Source organism: Chelonia mydas, chromosome 1, assembly GCF_015237465.2.
Source record: "Chelonia mydas isolate rCheMyd1 chromosome 1, rCheMyd1.pri.v2, whole genome shotgun sequence".
Lineage (NCBI taxonomy): Eukaryota > Metazoa > Chordata > Testudines > Cheloniidae > Chelonia > Chelonia mydas.
Genome location: NC_057849.1, coordinates 45,621,437 through 45,638,189, shown reverse-complemented (window position 1 = coordinate 45,638,189; position 16,753 = coordinate 45,621,437). Strand labels below are relative to the sequence as shown.

The 16,753-nt window shown below is 43.9% G+C and overlaps 1 protein-coding gene across 6 annotated transcripts in view; it reads left to right on the top strand.

The window, feature by feature from the left end:
• Positions 1-16,753, top strand: part of FLT1 (fms related receptor tyrosine kinase 1) — a 137,422-nt gene that overhangs the window by 103,594 nt on the left and 17,075 nt on the right. For 4 of the 6 annotated variants that reach the window (XM_043531337.1, XM_043531339.1, XM_027820351.3 and 1 more), the window contains 3 exons: positions 4,707-4,842; positions 13,912-14,016; positions 16,551-16,664. In XM_043531337.1, the coding sequence (XP_043387272.1) occupies positions 4,707-4,842; positions 13,912-14,016; positions 16,551-16,664 (355 nt within the window). The remainder of the gene's footprint in view (positions 1-4,706; positions 4,843-13,911; positions 14,017-16,550; positions 16,665-16,753) is intronic. The other 2 variants (XM_043531325.1, XM_037891686.2) reach the window with 2 other exon arrangements.

Genomic DNA, 16,753 nt, shown 5'->3' with positions numbered 1-16,753 from the left:
GCAAAAGAGAGAGCAGGTACTCCCGAGACTGGTGGGTAACACTAAAGTTAAACTCCCCAACCAGTCACAGACTGTGCTTCTGATTCTTCACACTGGTTATCAAGAAGAAAAAAGAAAGAAAAAAAGAAAGAAAGAAAGAAATCACACAGCCCCCTTATTGCATTCCAGTTCTCTGGCACCCAATCTGCACCTAAGTCCCATACAGTGAGAAACTGTTTTAAAACTCTGCTCACTATACAAAATGTTCTTCTGACCCCAAAGGGCCAGACACATTGCCAGGTCAATATTAGCTTGGATCTTATCCAAAATACCACCCTGCCAGCCAATCCTTTAGTGTCTACAATTAAAGGTTTATGATAAAGAAAAAAGGAAAGAACAAGAAGAGAGATGTCAAATGGTAAAGCAATAACATACATACAAAAAGACTTCCAAGTCCATATATCAGGTTCTTAGCAGTATTGGTGAGTTTGCTGGCTTGAAAGTCCCTCTGGAACACATCCACAGCTTGGATGGGTCATTCAGTCCTTTGTTCAGAGCTTCAGTTTGTAGCCAAGTTCCTCCAGAGGTAAGAAGCAGGACTGAAGACAAAATGGAGAGGATGCAGCTGCATATATATTCTTTTTGCCATGTGGCTCATACTCCCTTTGTTCCAGACACAAGCTGTCCAGCACATGGCATGGAAAAACCTTAGAGTTCTGTCCATTGGCATGCCCCTACATGCCTTGCTGAGTTGTAAGGTGTAGTTCCTGGTTCCTTTCAATAGCCTCATTGTATAGTTGATGGCCCTGGGTGGGCCATCAAGCCGGCTCAGTGTTGTTGCCATTCTGTCTGGGGATATCATTTAGAAATACAGATATGCCCTACATATCTGTAACTCATAATACAAAGATGATACACACATATTATCAAGATTATCAGACTTGGCAAATTATAACATTTTCACAGATACCTCACCTGGCATATCTGGCACAACTCATGGCAATTTTACAACATTGGTATTCATAATATCCTAAAGTGTGTCCCAGATTCTATACAACATCACTAGGATGTGTGGCATGTTCATACCCTTGAACAATGTAGCTATCTCAACCTAAATTTTAAGTGTAGACCACTCAGGCCTACAGTCTTCATGTCTGAGCAAGTTTAGGCAAATCAAGTCAAAGTCTGATTATAAGATGTTGCCTCTTCTTCTCCTGGGGGAATTCTGCACCACTGCGCAATGCAGAATTTTGCAGAAATTAATGTGCATGCAGAATTTCCTTTCCCCCACAGAAACGGGCTGCAGTGCTGCTGGCTGCCACTATGGGCCACTGGACTCGGCAGAGCCCAGCTTGCACATAGAAGACACTGCTGGGGGGAGGGGGAGGGAGCTAGAGGGTTCCTGGCAGCTGCAGTTCCCAGCATGCCCTGAGGGAAGAAGAGGGCGGTGCGCAGGAAACTCTGTGCAAGCCTGGGACCGAGCATCAGTCTGTTTCTCCCTCTGGATCCCTGAGCTTTGCAGGGGAGGGCGTGCAGGCGTCTGGGCAAGGGAGGGTTCCACAGCTGGACTTTGGGGGGAAGAGGTGCAGGTATCTGTGCTGGAGTCCCTATGGCTGGGCTCTGGGGAGGAGGGGGTGTGGGTATCTGGGCAGGGGGGGCCATGGCTGGGCTCAGGGGGGAGAGGGCTTGAGTTTATTGGCTGGGGGAGGCACCACAGCTGGGCTCCGGAGGGGAGGGTTTGTGGGTATCTGTCCCCCCGACTAGGCTCTGGGAGGGAAGGGGGCAGAGAAACAGGAATTGGGTTGTCATAGGGGTTCTTTAACTCTCCACTCCCAGGGGGATTTGGGTGTGTGTCAGTATTGTTACACACATATTTGCTGACAGGTATTTTGAAATAAATTACCACAATAATTGAAACCGGCGTGATTATGTGTGTTATTTTGAGAAATAAAATTTGCAACATTCTGCAGAATTTTAAAATATTGTGCACAGCATTTTTAATTTTTTGGCACAGAATGCCCCAGGAGTACTCTTCAGCCCATGCCTTAAAAAAAAAGGGGGGGGATCTTAGGACAGGTCTGCACTACAGACTTATATTGGTATATCTACATCACTTAGGGGTGTGAAAAATCCACTCCCCTGAGTGTCGTAGTTTTCCCGCCCTAACACCTGGTGTAAGCAGCGCTATGTCTGCAGGAGAGATTCTCCCATCAACAGAGCTACCGCCTTTCAGGGTGGTGGAATAACTACCCTGATGGGAGAAGCTCTCCTTTTGGCGTGGTAGCATCTTCACTTAAGCGCTCCGGCAGGGCAGCTGCACCGATGCAGTCTATTAAGTGTAAACCTGCCCTGAGGCAATTTAAGGCCCAGTGCTGCATTTTGTTTTGGGCACTGAAAACAGCCATTGATTTTGTGAGAATGCAGGATCAGACCTTTAAAACCATTGTTTCAGTCACTGTATTTCAATGTGTATTCTCCCTTTCTTTCCACCCCTACAAGACATATGTGCACGCACACATACACACACACACACTGAAATAAAGAGAACCTGGCACGTTTAAGTCTAGCGAAAAGAAGAGTGAGGATAGAAGGGAAATATAACGGACTACAAATAGGTAAAGAGATCTTATAAAGGGGATAAGGACCAATTATTCCCACATGTCATTAAGGACAGAATAATTAGTAATGGCACTAAACAGTTGGGAAATGGTTAAGTATTATGAAAAACCTTAACTGTAAGAGCAATTAAACCATGGGAAAAAGAGCTGCAGGAAAGTTTGGGTTTGCTGCCCAGACTTGCCACAAAACAAGAGAGGCCAACTTCTAGGTAACATAGTAATGGTCTCTTCCCATCCAAAAGTTTCCATTCAGTATTGTCTATTTAAGGCTCTCTAAGTTTCTGTTATAAATCCCTAGTCTTAAAGATTTATGGCTGGAATATAAAAATTAGCTCTAAGCTAAAACTTCATATTTAGGGCTCAGGCAGAAATGAGGTAGCTACAGTAGCTACCACATCAAGAACGATTTCATGCTGTCAGAGAAATAGAGCATCTTCTTAAAGTCATACACACCTCCCTCTCCCCGAGATGTATTTGCTCTGTGTCACACTTTTACTTCCCCTTTTACTACAAATATAGGGCTGAATCTCCAGCAGTGCCCAGGATTTGGTGCTCAGTGCAGCCAAGGCGAGAGAAAGCAGCTCTATGCCATTTATCTGCTTCTCTGATCCTGGGACCCGACGTGACAGTCTAAGAGCTGTTTCTAAGTTGTGCCAGCTGGAGAAGTGCAATACGGATCAGCTGGCGCACCATGTGCTCTGGCCTTTCCCCATTCCTGCCCAGGCACACCCTCTCTGTAGAAAGTGGCAGCAGGTCCGAAGCAAATATTGCAGACTTTGTGTCACTTAAGGATTCCCCTCCTTTGGAGGGATCCTCAGTTGTCCTTTTAGGGAAGCTGACTGGGTGCTTTGGGCAGCACAAGGCAGCTGAAACAAGAGTCAGGAAGTTGCCCATAGTTTTCAACATGCTTCTCTGCCCGAGGTGGTCCTACTTACAGCGTGTGCATTTTCCCTTTTAAGCAATGTAGTGAAAACGCTTGCAGGAAGGAGGACAATTCCTGGCAATGGAGGAGGTGAGCTGCAAGCTGCAGAGCAGCTTGAGTACGAATTGGAAGCATGTGGATGTGGGTGTAAGATGTCGGGGACAATAGTCCATTGCTGTTTTGGCATGGCTTGATGGAAAGCGCCCTGATGCTCATTTCCATGAAGCTTGCACAACTTCCAGCCCATAGCGATGAAATCAGACTTTATACAGGCCGAGATTTTTCCTTTTCCACACAAATACAAGCGCTTCCTAGGACTATGCAGAAATCTAGCTGAGGTTGTTGGTAACTCTGCATGCTCACAGAAGAAAATAAGTTTCAAAATGTAAACTGGTGTACAGCTATAAACCTTTAGAAGGAAGACGATTCCTTACATTTCTCATGGGAAGGCAGCAATTTGTTTGTTTTGGGGAGGATGCTTTTCTGGGCCAAAAACTCATTAAGACCTGAAGTAATCTGTCTGAATCTGGGTTTTCATTAATTCCCTTAGTAGCCCAATAATTCCAATAGAGTTGTCAGAAATGACAACCCAGAATTTCTGAGCAACGTACAGTTCAGTGTATTGCAGACTAAGTCCAAGTCTTGCACAGCTCAAACCACATCTGACCTTTTTTTGTTGAATTCATAAAATAAAAAAAACACTGACAGTTGAACTCCATCTGTTGCATGTACTAGTGGGGGTGGAGAGGAGTGGGGGTGGTAGAGGGGTTGTTGGGGGGTGGTTTTGGGGGTTTTTTTGTACCATCATTCAGCAAAAGTTATTTTCAGCAATGGTGGTTAGTCAGTTTCTGAAAATACTTCTTACTTCTTTAAAGTACAGAGTCTATATCCCATGGCAATTATTTGCGTGAGAATTCATATGGATTTAACTGGAGAAATGGACAGCATCATGTATAAGAAAAAGGTGGAGAAAGGGCTGGTATAAAAATAAAAATATCACAACATTAAACAACAGAATTTTTAACCAATTGTATATTGGAGTGTGAAACATACGTCCTTACGGTGGGGGGTGCTTTACGTGCATCTGTCAGATATAATCAACTTGCAAACCTTCACCAAAACCAGAAGCTGCTGCCCACTACTGTTTTCCATTTGCTGGTGACTTTGAAATGTTCTTCATTTCCTAGCCTTATTCTTCTGAAATAAAGACCAATTACCTGTCAATCATAATGGATCCTGATGAAGTCCCCTTAGATGAACAATGTGAACATCTTCCATTTGATGCCAGCAAGTGGGAGTTTGCAAGGGAAAGGCTGAAACTAGGTAATATGTTTGTTACGGTATTAACACACAGCACATTGCCTTTGTGTTTATTAAACTGGATGTGTCTGTAATTAGAGACTACAGACAGGCAGCTCACCATGTATTGCAGATCTGCAGGGCAACTCTACACTTGATTGTTAGTGAGCTGTTATTGTTCTTCAGGTGAATTATTATCAAGATCTAAAACTGCTATTACCTGGCTTTCTGTATGATTAGACTCCAGCTGGGGAGTACTTTCAGTCATTTTATTTGTAGTGCAGATTGGGCTGTTATGTATTCCTTAGGAACTCAGATACTATAGAACATAAAGTAAAAACACAGGCCAAGATTTTCAAACCTGGGAGCCTAAAATTAGGTTCCTGAGTCCAGGCTGAAGCATCTAAATAAGTGGCCAGATGCTGAGCACCCAGTCGTCCCTCCTGAAATTCATGGGAGCTTTATTAGTAGTACTGTTATTTGTAAGTATTACAGCAATGCCTAAGAATATGTCTACACTGCAATTAGACACCTGTGCCTGGCCCATGCCAGCTGACTCAGGCTTACAGAGCTCAGGCTAACGGGCTGTTTAGTTGTTGTGTACATGTTTGGGCTCGGGCTGCAGCCCAAACTCTGGGACCCTCCCAGATTCCCACCTCACACTTATTTATCATATTTATTCATCTACTGATGAAAATGCCATACAAGAGTTAGGTATCATTATTTAGGAGCCTAACTATGGACTCAGGAGCCTAACCTTAGGCATCCATCTTTCCCATAGCCTAATTCAGTTCTCACTTATAAAGGGGCAACTGCCTGTGCAAATGAGGGCAGAAATGAGCCCATATTGTCCTGTTTGCGTTTTCCTCTAACCCACTCTGTTTTACTTCTTTTCTTCAAATTTATAAAAAGACCTATCGGTGTCTCTCCTATGCACGGGGCACCTATCCCATACATTAAAATGCACAATAGGAGATAACAGAAAGGACTGGCCATGCCTAAACAAATGTCCGTAGAACCTTCCATCCCTTAGCCATCCAGTCTTCGAATGCCTGAGTGAAAAAAAAAAAAAAAAAAAAAAAAAACGGGTTTTGAAGTATTCCTTTAAGCTGAAGGAGTCTGAGCTCTGGCAGACCATGGGAGGTGCAAACTGCAAAGTTGAGAACACCCTGCTGGCAGCTCTCATTTATATTAAGGGGCCTCCAACTCCAGCGTCAGCACCGATCTCAGCTATGGCAACATGGCCACATGTCCTTTCAGTCACAAATTAGACTTTAGCCAATCCAACGTGCTAAGGTGACAGTGGCTGACGCACTGTGGACTGAATCAGGGACCTCCAGATCTAAAAGCATGACCTGCTACTATTTGAGCTAAAGATACATGGATCTCTAGCTGAGGGCTGTAACAAATTCACACTTTCTGTGGCTTTGGCACAGAGGGAGATCTGTGCATATCCAGCCACACATTCACCAGTGCGTTGCACTAGCACACAATTCAGATCTCACTTAATTTGTCTGCTATACAGGGTGCAGGGTGACCAGTATGTGAATAAGCACAGCCAAAATATTTTAATGGTAATTTTTAACACATGTACATTATTTTGTGAGTGCCGAAGCATAAAATCTTGTCGGGAGTCCCCTCATCTTTGAAAAGGTCTTATTGCATCGAGAGTTCAATGTGTATAAAGTACATGGAAAGAATCAAGTAGAAACAGAATTAACTAAAGTTCTTTGAAATTCCAAGGAAAACTTGTCTGAAATGGGATTTGGTTTTGGTTTTTTAGAGTGGTTTGGAGGTGAGCTGTGAAAAGTAAAAAGAGAACGGGGAATTAGTTAAAATTGAAAGTACTGGTGTAAACAAGTAAAAAATGTTAACAATGAATGAGAACCGGATTCTGAAAAGTTGGGTCAGCAAGGTATGTTAGGTTAGCACATGAATAGGTCCCATTTACATGGCAGTTGGCCCAACCTTTCAATGACCCTTGCAACTCTGCAGGGGAATAATAATAGTTCCTTCCAATCCCAGATGTGTGTGTCTTCCCTTTCTAGCTATTTGTCTGCAGCTTACATAGTTATTGTAACCAGTGTGAGGAGACTCTCTGTTTATATCTCAGTTGCCTTATGTTCCTCATCCCTTAGTCCGTATTGTTGAGGTAACATCCATGCAATGCTGTAGGAGGACTTCCTCCTCACCCCCTGAGGCTACAGGTGTTACAGAACCCAATCCATACTAACTCCATTGAATTCAGGGGACATCCTCCCAATTTAGATGAATGGAAATGAAATTAAATGCTAGCCCCTAATTTAGATTGTAAAACTCTGGTGCATTAAGGCAAATAGCTGTGTTTAGTTACAACCCTGTACCTTTAGCATTGATATAATTTTGTATCTTATGACCTTACCAATGATGGTGATAAATCATAATTTAGGACATCCATGAAAGTGCTAAAGTTGTGATACAGGGACCCATTGTAATTCTTGCCACCGATGGACCGGGCAGAGTATAGATTCAGAAATCTATGTAGTAAACAATTTCACTAGTTACACACTCCTACTATGCACTATACAGCTATTCTCTCACTCTGCCAGAGATGAGTGAGTTTCCCACCCTGTTTTTAAACACACTGAACTTTCATATTTATCAATAATTTAAAACAGGAATCCTCTAATACAGAGCAACAGAACGTCTGGAATGTGTCACACGAATTGTTCATGTTCACTGAAAGTCTCTTTGAAACTCCCGCCTTCTCAGGTCCTAAGAGGCAACAGCATATAGCAAGAATGACTTGTGGATTAGCCTCTGCCTGCACTCTCCATTGGGGCCCTGCTCCAGCAAAGTGACATGCACATGACAACGTGATCACTCACATACTTAAAGTTAGATGTGTGCTTAAGTATCTTGCTGAATTGGGGCCTGAACAGAAACTGCCTGGCCCAAAGCCAATTAAGTCAATTCCCATTGACTTTAATGGGTTTGGATTAGCCTCAGAAAGGGTTAGCAAATTTGAAGAATTTTAACCAAAGTTCAGCTGCATTATTCTCTGCATCAGAGTTCTCAAAATGTGGTCACTTGAACACTGGTCTGTGGAGGGTTGGTAGCTCACATGGTACTGGGTCCTTCTTTTCATCTGCTAACCTGCACTAAAAGTCAATTAGATACTTTCCTAATATTACTTTTGCATGTAAACATACGTGGCTGTTGTCACAAGGATTATATACGGTCATAAATGGGAGGAGAGTTTGTCCAAGGCACAATCTGTATTTTAAAATGTGTTCCACACAATGAGAAAGTCTGAGAATCCACGATCTGCTCTAAAATTTAATATAATGCAAAACAGAATTAGCTATCAATTCAGTTTGATTATCATGAAATCAAGGTTACTGTTCAGAGGGAAAACATATTTCTAGCATTCAAACTGATTAAAGGGAGAATAGAAGCCATATGCTGCTTTAAATGGCAACAAATTTGTTTTCTAAGTGGTGGCTAAATAGTTTATCCCAAAATGGGAAATGGATTATTACTGATGAAACCAATTACAATTACTGATTAAACACAGTTTTACTGTGGATACAAAAGTTGTAGTGCCTTGGATTACAGCTTCATATTGGAGCACACCACCAACTGCTAGAGCCCTGCAAATCCACAGGTATCCGCTTTATATCCGTGGACCATTTTTGCAGAGAGCAGATTAGATGCACAGACTCACCAGAATGAGGAATCTGTCACATAGCCTGCAGGCTTCAGCTCAGTTCTCTGAATCACGCAGCAGGGGACAGCCTGCTGGACATTCTGGGAATTGTAGTCCCCAGCTTGCATGGGCAGAGGAGGTAAACTACAACTCCCAGAAGGGAGTGAGCCAAGTGACATTTTCAAAGCGGTGTGGTGTTGTAATTTAAACTAGTGGGAGGCAAGGGCACGTGCTATGAAGACAGCAGTTATTGCCACTCTCTGTCTGGGCCAAGTCTGCATGCATTACAGCCCCCGCAGTTGCATAGGGGTGTCGGAGCCCTCCTCCGCACCCACTGGGAGGGTGGCACTGCACACGAGGGCCCAGGATTGTAGCCTTCCTACTCAGAGTGGGGAAGGAGGTATGGCGGGGCAGAAGGTCTCTGGGGAGAAGTGGGGGCGGTTGGGGATGGGGGGCTTGCTGTGTAGTGACCTGTGGAGCTTTTTAGAGCCCTGCAAAGCCACAGACAATTTTTGCAGATCGGATGCGGATACACATTTAGGCACCTAAGTCCAAAATTTAGATCCTCAAAATCCTCACTCAGCTGCTGCCTAACCCTATAGCTGCCTATGATATTCCCCAGGGTACCGTCTGGACTGATGGACAGCTGTGTCCCCTCAATTCTCCAACCTGGGGTGCCCTTTACACTGCTTTGCTGTGAGAGCAACCACGTCTTGTCTGCCCACACACAGCCTCCAGCATGTAAATCACCCCTAGATATACTGTAGGAGTGCTATTGCCAGCCAACTATGAATTACACTGCAGGGTAACACCAGCAAATTCCCAGTCCCAGAAACGTGCATCTTGTACTGCCCAGCATTCTCCTAGGCAATGCAAACTCATATAAAGTCCGTCATTTCATTAATAGAAACCTTGTTGTCTCAATTCAAGTTCCCCAAACATTTCAATCCAAACACACTGGTTTCGATAAAACAATAAAACAAGTGTATTATTAACTGCAGAAAGATTTTAAGTGAATACAAGTAATGAGGCATAAAAGTCAAAATTGGTTACAAAGAAATAAAAGGTAAATTGCAGACTAATACCTAACTTAACAAGCTAAATGAATTCAAAGCAAAGGTTTCTCTCACCACATGCTTTAGCAATCTTACTGGCTGGAATCCTTTCCGCCAAGACTCCTCCCCCAGTTCAGTGTTAATTTCCTTGTCCTTCAGGTGTTGTTGATGCCATGAGTAGAGATGAAGGGAGAGAACATTTGAGGCCTCTGTTCTTCCCTTTTATCCTTTTCCTTTTCTTTGAGAATCATCTCCAGCTGGGGTTCAGGAGACAAAATCTGGGGAGATGGAACTTCCAGCTGCTTCTTTGCCAAGATGTAAATTTCTTGCTCATACCCTTTTCCCTACCAAGTGATAGTCCATCTGATTTTGTTGATGCCTGGCAGAGGAATCAGTGTGCCTTTTGTCTTTGAAGAATCGGTTTGTGCCTGCTTTTCTAAACTTGGATTAAACCTCAGTAATGTTATACAGTAGAATCTTATAACTTTACATACAATGTTGCCACACATATTTTACCAGGACAATAATGATCAGCACATTATGAATTTTTGAATGATACCTCACCAGGCATACTTTGTAAAAAATCCATTGTAGTTTTGTAAAAAGGGTGAATATAGGGATGCAGACTGTCACACTGCCTAAATTCCCCAGGTGCCTATCTTTCTAATGATAAAGTGCGATAGGTACCTAAAAACCTGCCAACTCAAGAATACCCGATAGCTCAGGTCACTCACTTGAGAGCAGGGACACCTGGGTTCAGTTTGCTGTTCCACTTCAGGAGGGGGGAAGAAGAGGGGGTTTGAACATCTCTTACATCCTGGGTTAGTGTTCTAACCACTGGGCTAAAGTTGTAATTTTAAAGGAAGGTACCCCCTTCTCATCTAGCATTTTGTACAGGGCCAAATCTATCGGGCAGCCTCTGAGCGTGCCTTCTGGGTCAGGCTGTGCAGCTAAGATAGGGCAATGTCTAGATGAGGATCCCACTGGGGCTTGCAGGTGTGAGCTGGGTCAGCCAACTTTGAACATGCTCAGCGGCAAATTTTTAGGCACTTAAGGACTTTATCAGCAGAAACATGTATGCGCCCTCAGGGACTTTAGACGCATACAAGTTTAGGTGGCAGCTGAGCAGGGGTTTTGAGGGTGTGCATTTTGGATTTAAGTGCCGAAAGTGGTAGGAAGACACCAAAACCCCTTTGTGGATCTAGCCCTAAATCCTTATGAGGGATTGGGTTTAGAAACTGGATGTAGAAAGCCCAAGTAGCTTTTTATTTTAAACAGCATTCTTGATCCTGAACCTACATGTTCTACCGAACCAGCCCATTAGTAGACTGGTTTTCACAAATTTGTTCATTATTTGCAATACACGAGACCCTCAGAGTTACGAATACCTCAGGAATGGAGGTTGTTCGTAACTCTGAACAAAACGTTCTGGTGATTCTTTCAAAAGTTTACAGCTGAACATTGACTTAATACAGCTTTGAAACTTTACTGCAGAAGAAAAATGCTGCTTTCCCTTTTTTTTTTAGTAGTTTGTGTTTAAGACAGTACTGTACTGTATTTGCTTTTTTTTTTTTTTTTTTTTTTGTCTCTGCTGCTGCCTGATTGTGTACGTCCAGTTCCAAATGAGGTGTGTGGTTGACTGGTCAGTTCATAACTCTGGTATTCGTAACTCTGAGATCCTACTATATTTTAAAACACTTTGTGCCAGTTCCTAGACAAAAATATTTACTCCAAATTTTGATTTTCTAATGTTTGGTTGTTTGGAATTATGTGTTTGTTTGTTTTTGTAAAACTCCAATGTGATCTGATTACATCATAGATCTGTACTTTTGCTCCATCTTATCAAGGGTTGTCTTAGAAGTTCCTTATTTAAAATAGTCTTGACAGAGGACAGGGAGAGCTGGGCTGGAAGGGTGGGCAGACAATTCCCTCCTTTCTGCTTACTTCCTGAGGTCTGCAGGAGCACAGCTCAACTCTCCTGGGCTCTGAACATCTGCAGAGGGATGTGCACGTGTGTCATTTTACAACTGTGGTGACCAAAGCAATGGCTCTATTTTGCATTGTCCTATCTGTTAAGACTAAAGGTCCAGAAACAGAGAGATCTTACACAAGTAATGCAATGTCTCAGTTGACATATTTGATGAATATACATTCTCCCTGTTACATATTCTATCCTTTTTATTCTGAATGAAAAACTTGTCTTTATGTTCTGCCCTTGTTCCCTCACCATCATATCAATTGTTCTACCACAGCCACAGGCATGCTAGAAAATCAGTAAAAATAAAGTTTAATGAGCATTAAGGGGTCTTTAAGTCCTAGTGACACTGAAGCAGAAATCAAGCTGAAGTTAAACACTTGGGTTTGTGATTTTTAAAAATATTATTTGCTGACATCCTGTCACCTATCAGAACCTCCATCAGCCACTGAAAGAGGAGTGAGGACCCCAGACCCCACTGTGAAGTGGAGGGAGAGGGAGAAATCCGTATTGCCAGCACCAAATGCTCAGAAATCATGAGTCAGGTCCCCAAATATCCTGAGACTGACATAACAGTCATGAGGTTTTTTTTAATAATAAATAATAATAATAATAAATGTGGGTTCTTTTTATTCGCTTTCTGGTCTCTGAGCCTTTAGGATGTGCTCAAGTTGTGTTTTCAAGCTCTTCTCCACAACCATGAGGGCTAGAAACATACTCTTTTTAAAACAAAACAAAAAACAAAAGCTGAGATTCTCATACCAATTTGTGATTCCAGCAGCTGGGGCTTTAGAAAGAACACTGGATGTTGTGAGATTTGTCATAAAATTGCAGAAGCTGGCAACACCATCTCAGCCACAGCACAGAAAGTGCCATGGTGTCACCACTGATAGCACTGGAGCCCACCGGCCGTGAGCAGGCGTGACCCTGAGACTCCTGGTTCCTCTAAGGGGAGCCTCTGCCTGGCTGCCTCTCTGGGGTTGAGGGGCTGCTTCAGTCCTGCCTGCCCAGCTCCCTAAATCCAGACCCTACTCTGCCACTGATGCTGGTGCTTCTGCTGTCCCCATACTCACCGCTCCCTCTGTGACAGCTCCTCCCCAGTACACACGCAGGGGCTGTAAGGCACTCGGCCCCTAGCTACTTCATCCTCTGCACTCTAGGGTCTGACAGGAGTTAACGTGAGAGGCATCACCCACTTATTTCTGGTTTCCATGCTCTCAGCAGGGTGGAGTAACCCTTAGAGACTAAGAGGATAACTGGGTAGTATGTCTCACCCCCACTTTATGTTTACGTCTGCCTGGGGGGGGGAGGGGTGATGGAGGGGCTTCAGATTCCCCACAGGGAGCCCATGAGAGAGCACCTGAAATCGGGACCCTCCTGGGGAAATGGAATGGTCTGTGCATCCACATTGCTGGAAGGCATGTGGTACGTGGGGGAGCGGGTGGCTCTCTGACACGTGCTGACCCTACAGCATTAGGACCAACGCTTCCCTGAGGAGCAGGTGTGGTGGGAGGGGTAACTCAGCCATCCTGCAGAATGGGGCGGACTGGCTTGTTTGGAAACCTTGCGATCACTCCCATGTGCCCCAATGTTTGTGGCTCTGCATCTCCCGTCACAAACCCCCGCGAACCTCAGCTCACATACATTTAACGGTCCCATTTGCACGGCTGGTACCTTACATAAGAAAAGTGTGGTCTACATAAAGATTACCAAACAAAGCTGTTGGCGCAGTCTGGATAGAATTGGGCTATGGCACTAGGCTGTTTGGGCAGAATATAACTTACCCTTCTACAGCCTGATCCGCAGCCCAGTGAGATCAATGGGAATTGGCTCAGGCCCGTGCTACGGAGGTAATAGTGCTGTAATGATGAACACAAAACTTGGTTTTGTCAGCAAACTGCAGAGAGAGGCTCAGAAGTGAACATACATCCACTGATAAGAGTGACAAGCTGGGTGCGGTAAAATCTTTTATTGGACCAACTTCTGTTGGTGAGAGAGACAAGCTTTCGAGCGACACAGAGCTCTTTGTCAGGTCTGTGTAAGCTGGAAAGCTTGTCTCAGCAACAGAAGTTGGTCCAATAAAAATTATTACCTCACCCACCTTGTCTCTCTTATCTGGGAACAAAATGGTTACAACAATACTGCAAATATTTCTAAGAGTGCCATTTGTTTAGAGTCACCTTTTCTGACCACATTCTGGCTCACCTCTGTGGGAGCCCATTAAAAAGTGGACGATAGAGCATTATCTTTTTGTGAAAATATACCAAGGAAGATTTGCAGAGCACAGTTTGTTATTCAATATGTATGAATGGTTTCAATGACCACAAGTTTGTTTGTTTACATGTGTGTATCTCCACAATTTGTTTTCTGTACAGGAAAGTCACTTGGATGTGGGGCGTTTGGAAAAGTGGTAGAGGCAGCTGCTTTTGGAATTAAAAATTCCCCCACGTGCAGAATAGTTGCGGTGAAAATGCTGAAAGGTATTCTGCTGCAGGGCTGTGTTGGAACATATACTGCACTGGTTTCCCCTTTCTCCCTCTCCCCTGCCTTGTTCTGCATGTCATTCAAAAGCAAGAGTTTATTCTGAAACCCCACAAAGGCTGTATAGCTCACGTGTCAGTTTGGATCAGAGTTTTCAAGCTAAATGGCGAGCCCCTAAAATGAAAAACGAGGTTCTTAGTGAAAGTGCTGATGAAACGTCACGTGCGGTGGGCCAGGGTCTCAGAAGCACTACGCACCTGGTTGCTGCTGCTTCTGAGGACATTTAAAAATCTGGCCCCCACTAGTATAAGCACCAGGAAAAATAGAAAGGGGAGAGTGGTTTGGGGGCTACCGTGTATCCCAAGAACACAGCCCATAGTTTCATAGAGTTTAAGGCCAGTAGAGACCCTCATATCATCTAATCTGACTTCCTGAATAACACAGGCCATTAAATTTCACCCAGTTACCCCTGCGTCAAGCCCAACAGTATAGACTCATCGATTTTAAGGTCAGAAGCGACCATCATGATCATCTAGTCTGACCTTCTGCGCATCGCAGGCCACAGAACCTACTGAGAGATAGAGAATCTACCACTTCTTTCGATAGTTGTCCCAATGGTTAATCACCCTCCCGGTTAGAAATTTGTGTCTCATTTCTCCTTTTAATTCAGCTTACAGCCATTGCTTTTTGTTATGCCTTTTTTAGCTCCATTTACTAGCACTTAGTATTTGCTCCCCGTGAAGGTCATTACCTGCTAATCAAGTTGCCTCTCAATCTTCTTTTTGAAAAGCCAAACAGAGCAAGCTCTTTAAGCCTCTCACTGTCAGGCATTTTCTCCAGCCCTTAAATGATGTTTGGGGCCCTTTTCTGCACCCTCTTCAATTTCTCAGTGTCATTTTAAAAATGTGGACACCAGATCAGTGCACAGTCTCACCAATGCCACATAGAGGTAAAAATCACCTCCCTATTCTCACTCCCCTGTTTATACCTCCAAGGACTGCGTTAGCCCTTTTTGCCACAGCACAGCACTGGGACACATGTCGAGTTGTTTGTCCGCTATGACCTTTAGATCCTTTTCAGAAGCAGTTTTCTAGGATACAGTCCACCAATTCTGTAGGTCTGGCCTGCATTCCTGGTTCCGAGATGCAAAACCTTGCATTTGTCTGTATTAAAACACATTTTATTTGAATGGGCCCCTCTTACCAAGTGATCCAGGTCACTCAGTCTGCGTGCCCTGCCCTTCTCATTATTCCCCACTCTGCCAATCTTCGTGTCATCCGCAAATTTGATCAGCTGTGATTTTATCTTTACTTCCAGATCATTGATGAAAACGTTGACTAGCATTGGGCCAAGTACTGATCCCTGCAGAACCCCACTAGAAACACCCCATTTCAATTATTCCCCATTGGCAACCACTTCTTGAAATCTGTCATTTAGCCAGTTCTTAATCTATTTAGCGTGTCCCATATTGATATTGTACAGTGCTCATTTTGTAATGAAAATGTTGTGCATTACTAAGTCGAATACCTTAGTAGGGGGTAGTGCATTGCTGCTGAGCTTCATGGGAGCATCCTGGAGGAAGGAATTGTGGGTCAGGGTAACACAATTCCTTCCTGTTCCTCACTGCTCCAGAGGTGTGGTAAGTTTCTGCTGGCCTACACCAGCAATAAACTACTGCCCAGTCAGCCCCATGCCAACTCAGCAGTTCTGGTCAGCATGTTGGGAAGGTGCCTGGAGCCAAGACTTCACTCATTCCTCTCCCACCTGTAATGGTGGGAAGTAAGAAGCTGTGCAAAGTCCCTTATCCCTGGGCACCTGATCCCAATGGATGGGTAGCCTATGTCAGCCAGCTCAGAATCTAACCCTTCATAACAGAATGGGTTGGCCAGCATGTGAATTTATGTGCTTGAAGATCTAAGAATAGTCAGTTGGATAGTCCATGGCTTTAGGTATAGCAGTTAGGATTCTTGCGAAACACTGATTTTCAGCTCCATAAAGCCAGTCGGGGATTTGGGAGAAGATATCTGTAGCATACCCATATCTGTCTGTCTATATGGCCCCATCACTGTAGTATCTGAGCACCTCACGCTCATGGATGTTATCCTCATCACAGCTGTGATGGAAGGCAGTGCTATCCCCATTTGACAGAATGGGGACCTGAGGCACAAGGTGAATTAAATGATTTGCCCGAGATCACACAGGAAGTCTGTTTTTGAGCCAGGTGCTGATCCCAAGTCCATTGAGCCCAGTCTACCAGACCATCCCTCCTACCCCTACATGGCACCAAAGCTGAGCCAACACACTGTTAAATATAACACTGGGAGGAAGTTAGCACTGACTAATTCTTTTATGGGTCTCACTGCAATTAAAAGGCCGCTAGGAAAGGAAGGGGTAGAAAAGAGAACACAAATACATGGAAGTGTATCCAGGGATGACAATTATTTCATGTGTAAAACCTTGACAATCGGCAGGCGGTGGCATAGATCCCAAAATGAAACTGTCTTTATGCACTGGCTTTATTTTGTGTTCGCAGAAGGAGCCACAGCCAGTGAATACAAAGCTCTGATGACAGAGCTGAAAATCCTGATACACATTGGGCATCATCTTAATATTGTGAACCTGCTAGGAGCTTGCACAAAAAATGGCGGTAAAAGAATTTGTACTGTGCTAAACGTGGATTGAGATATTCTCTGGATAATAGTCTTTTGGCTGTGTTGGTTTTGCAATGTCGTCCCC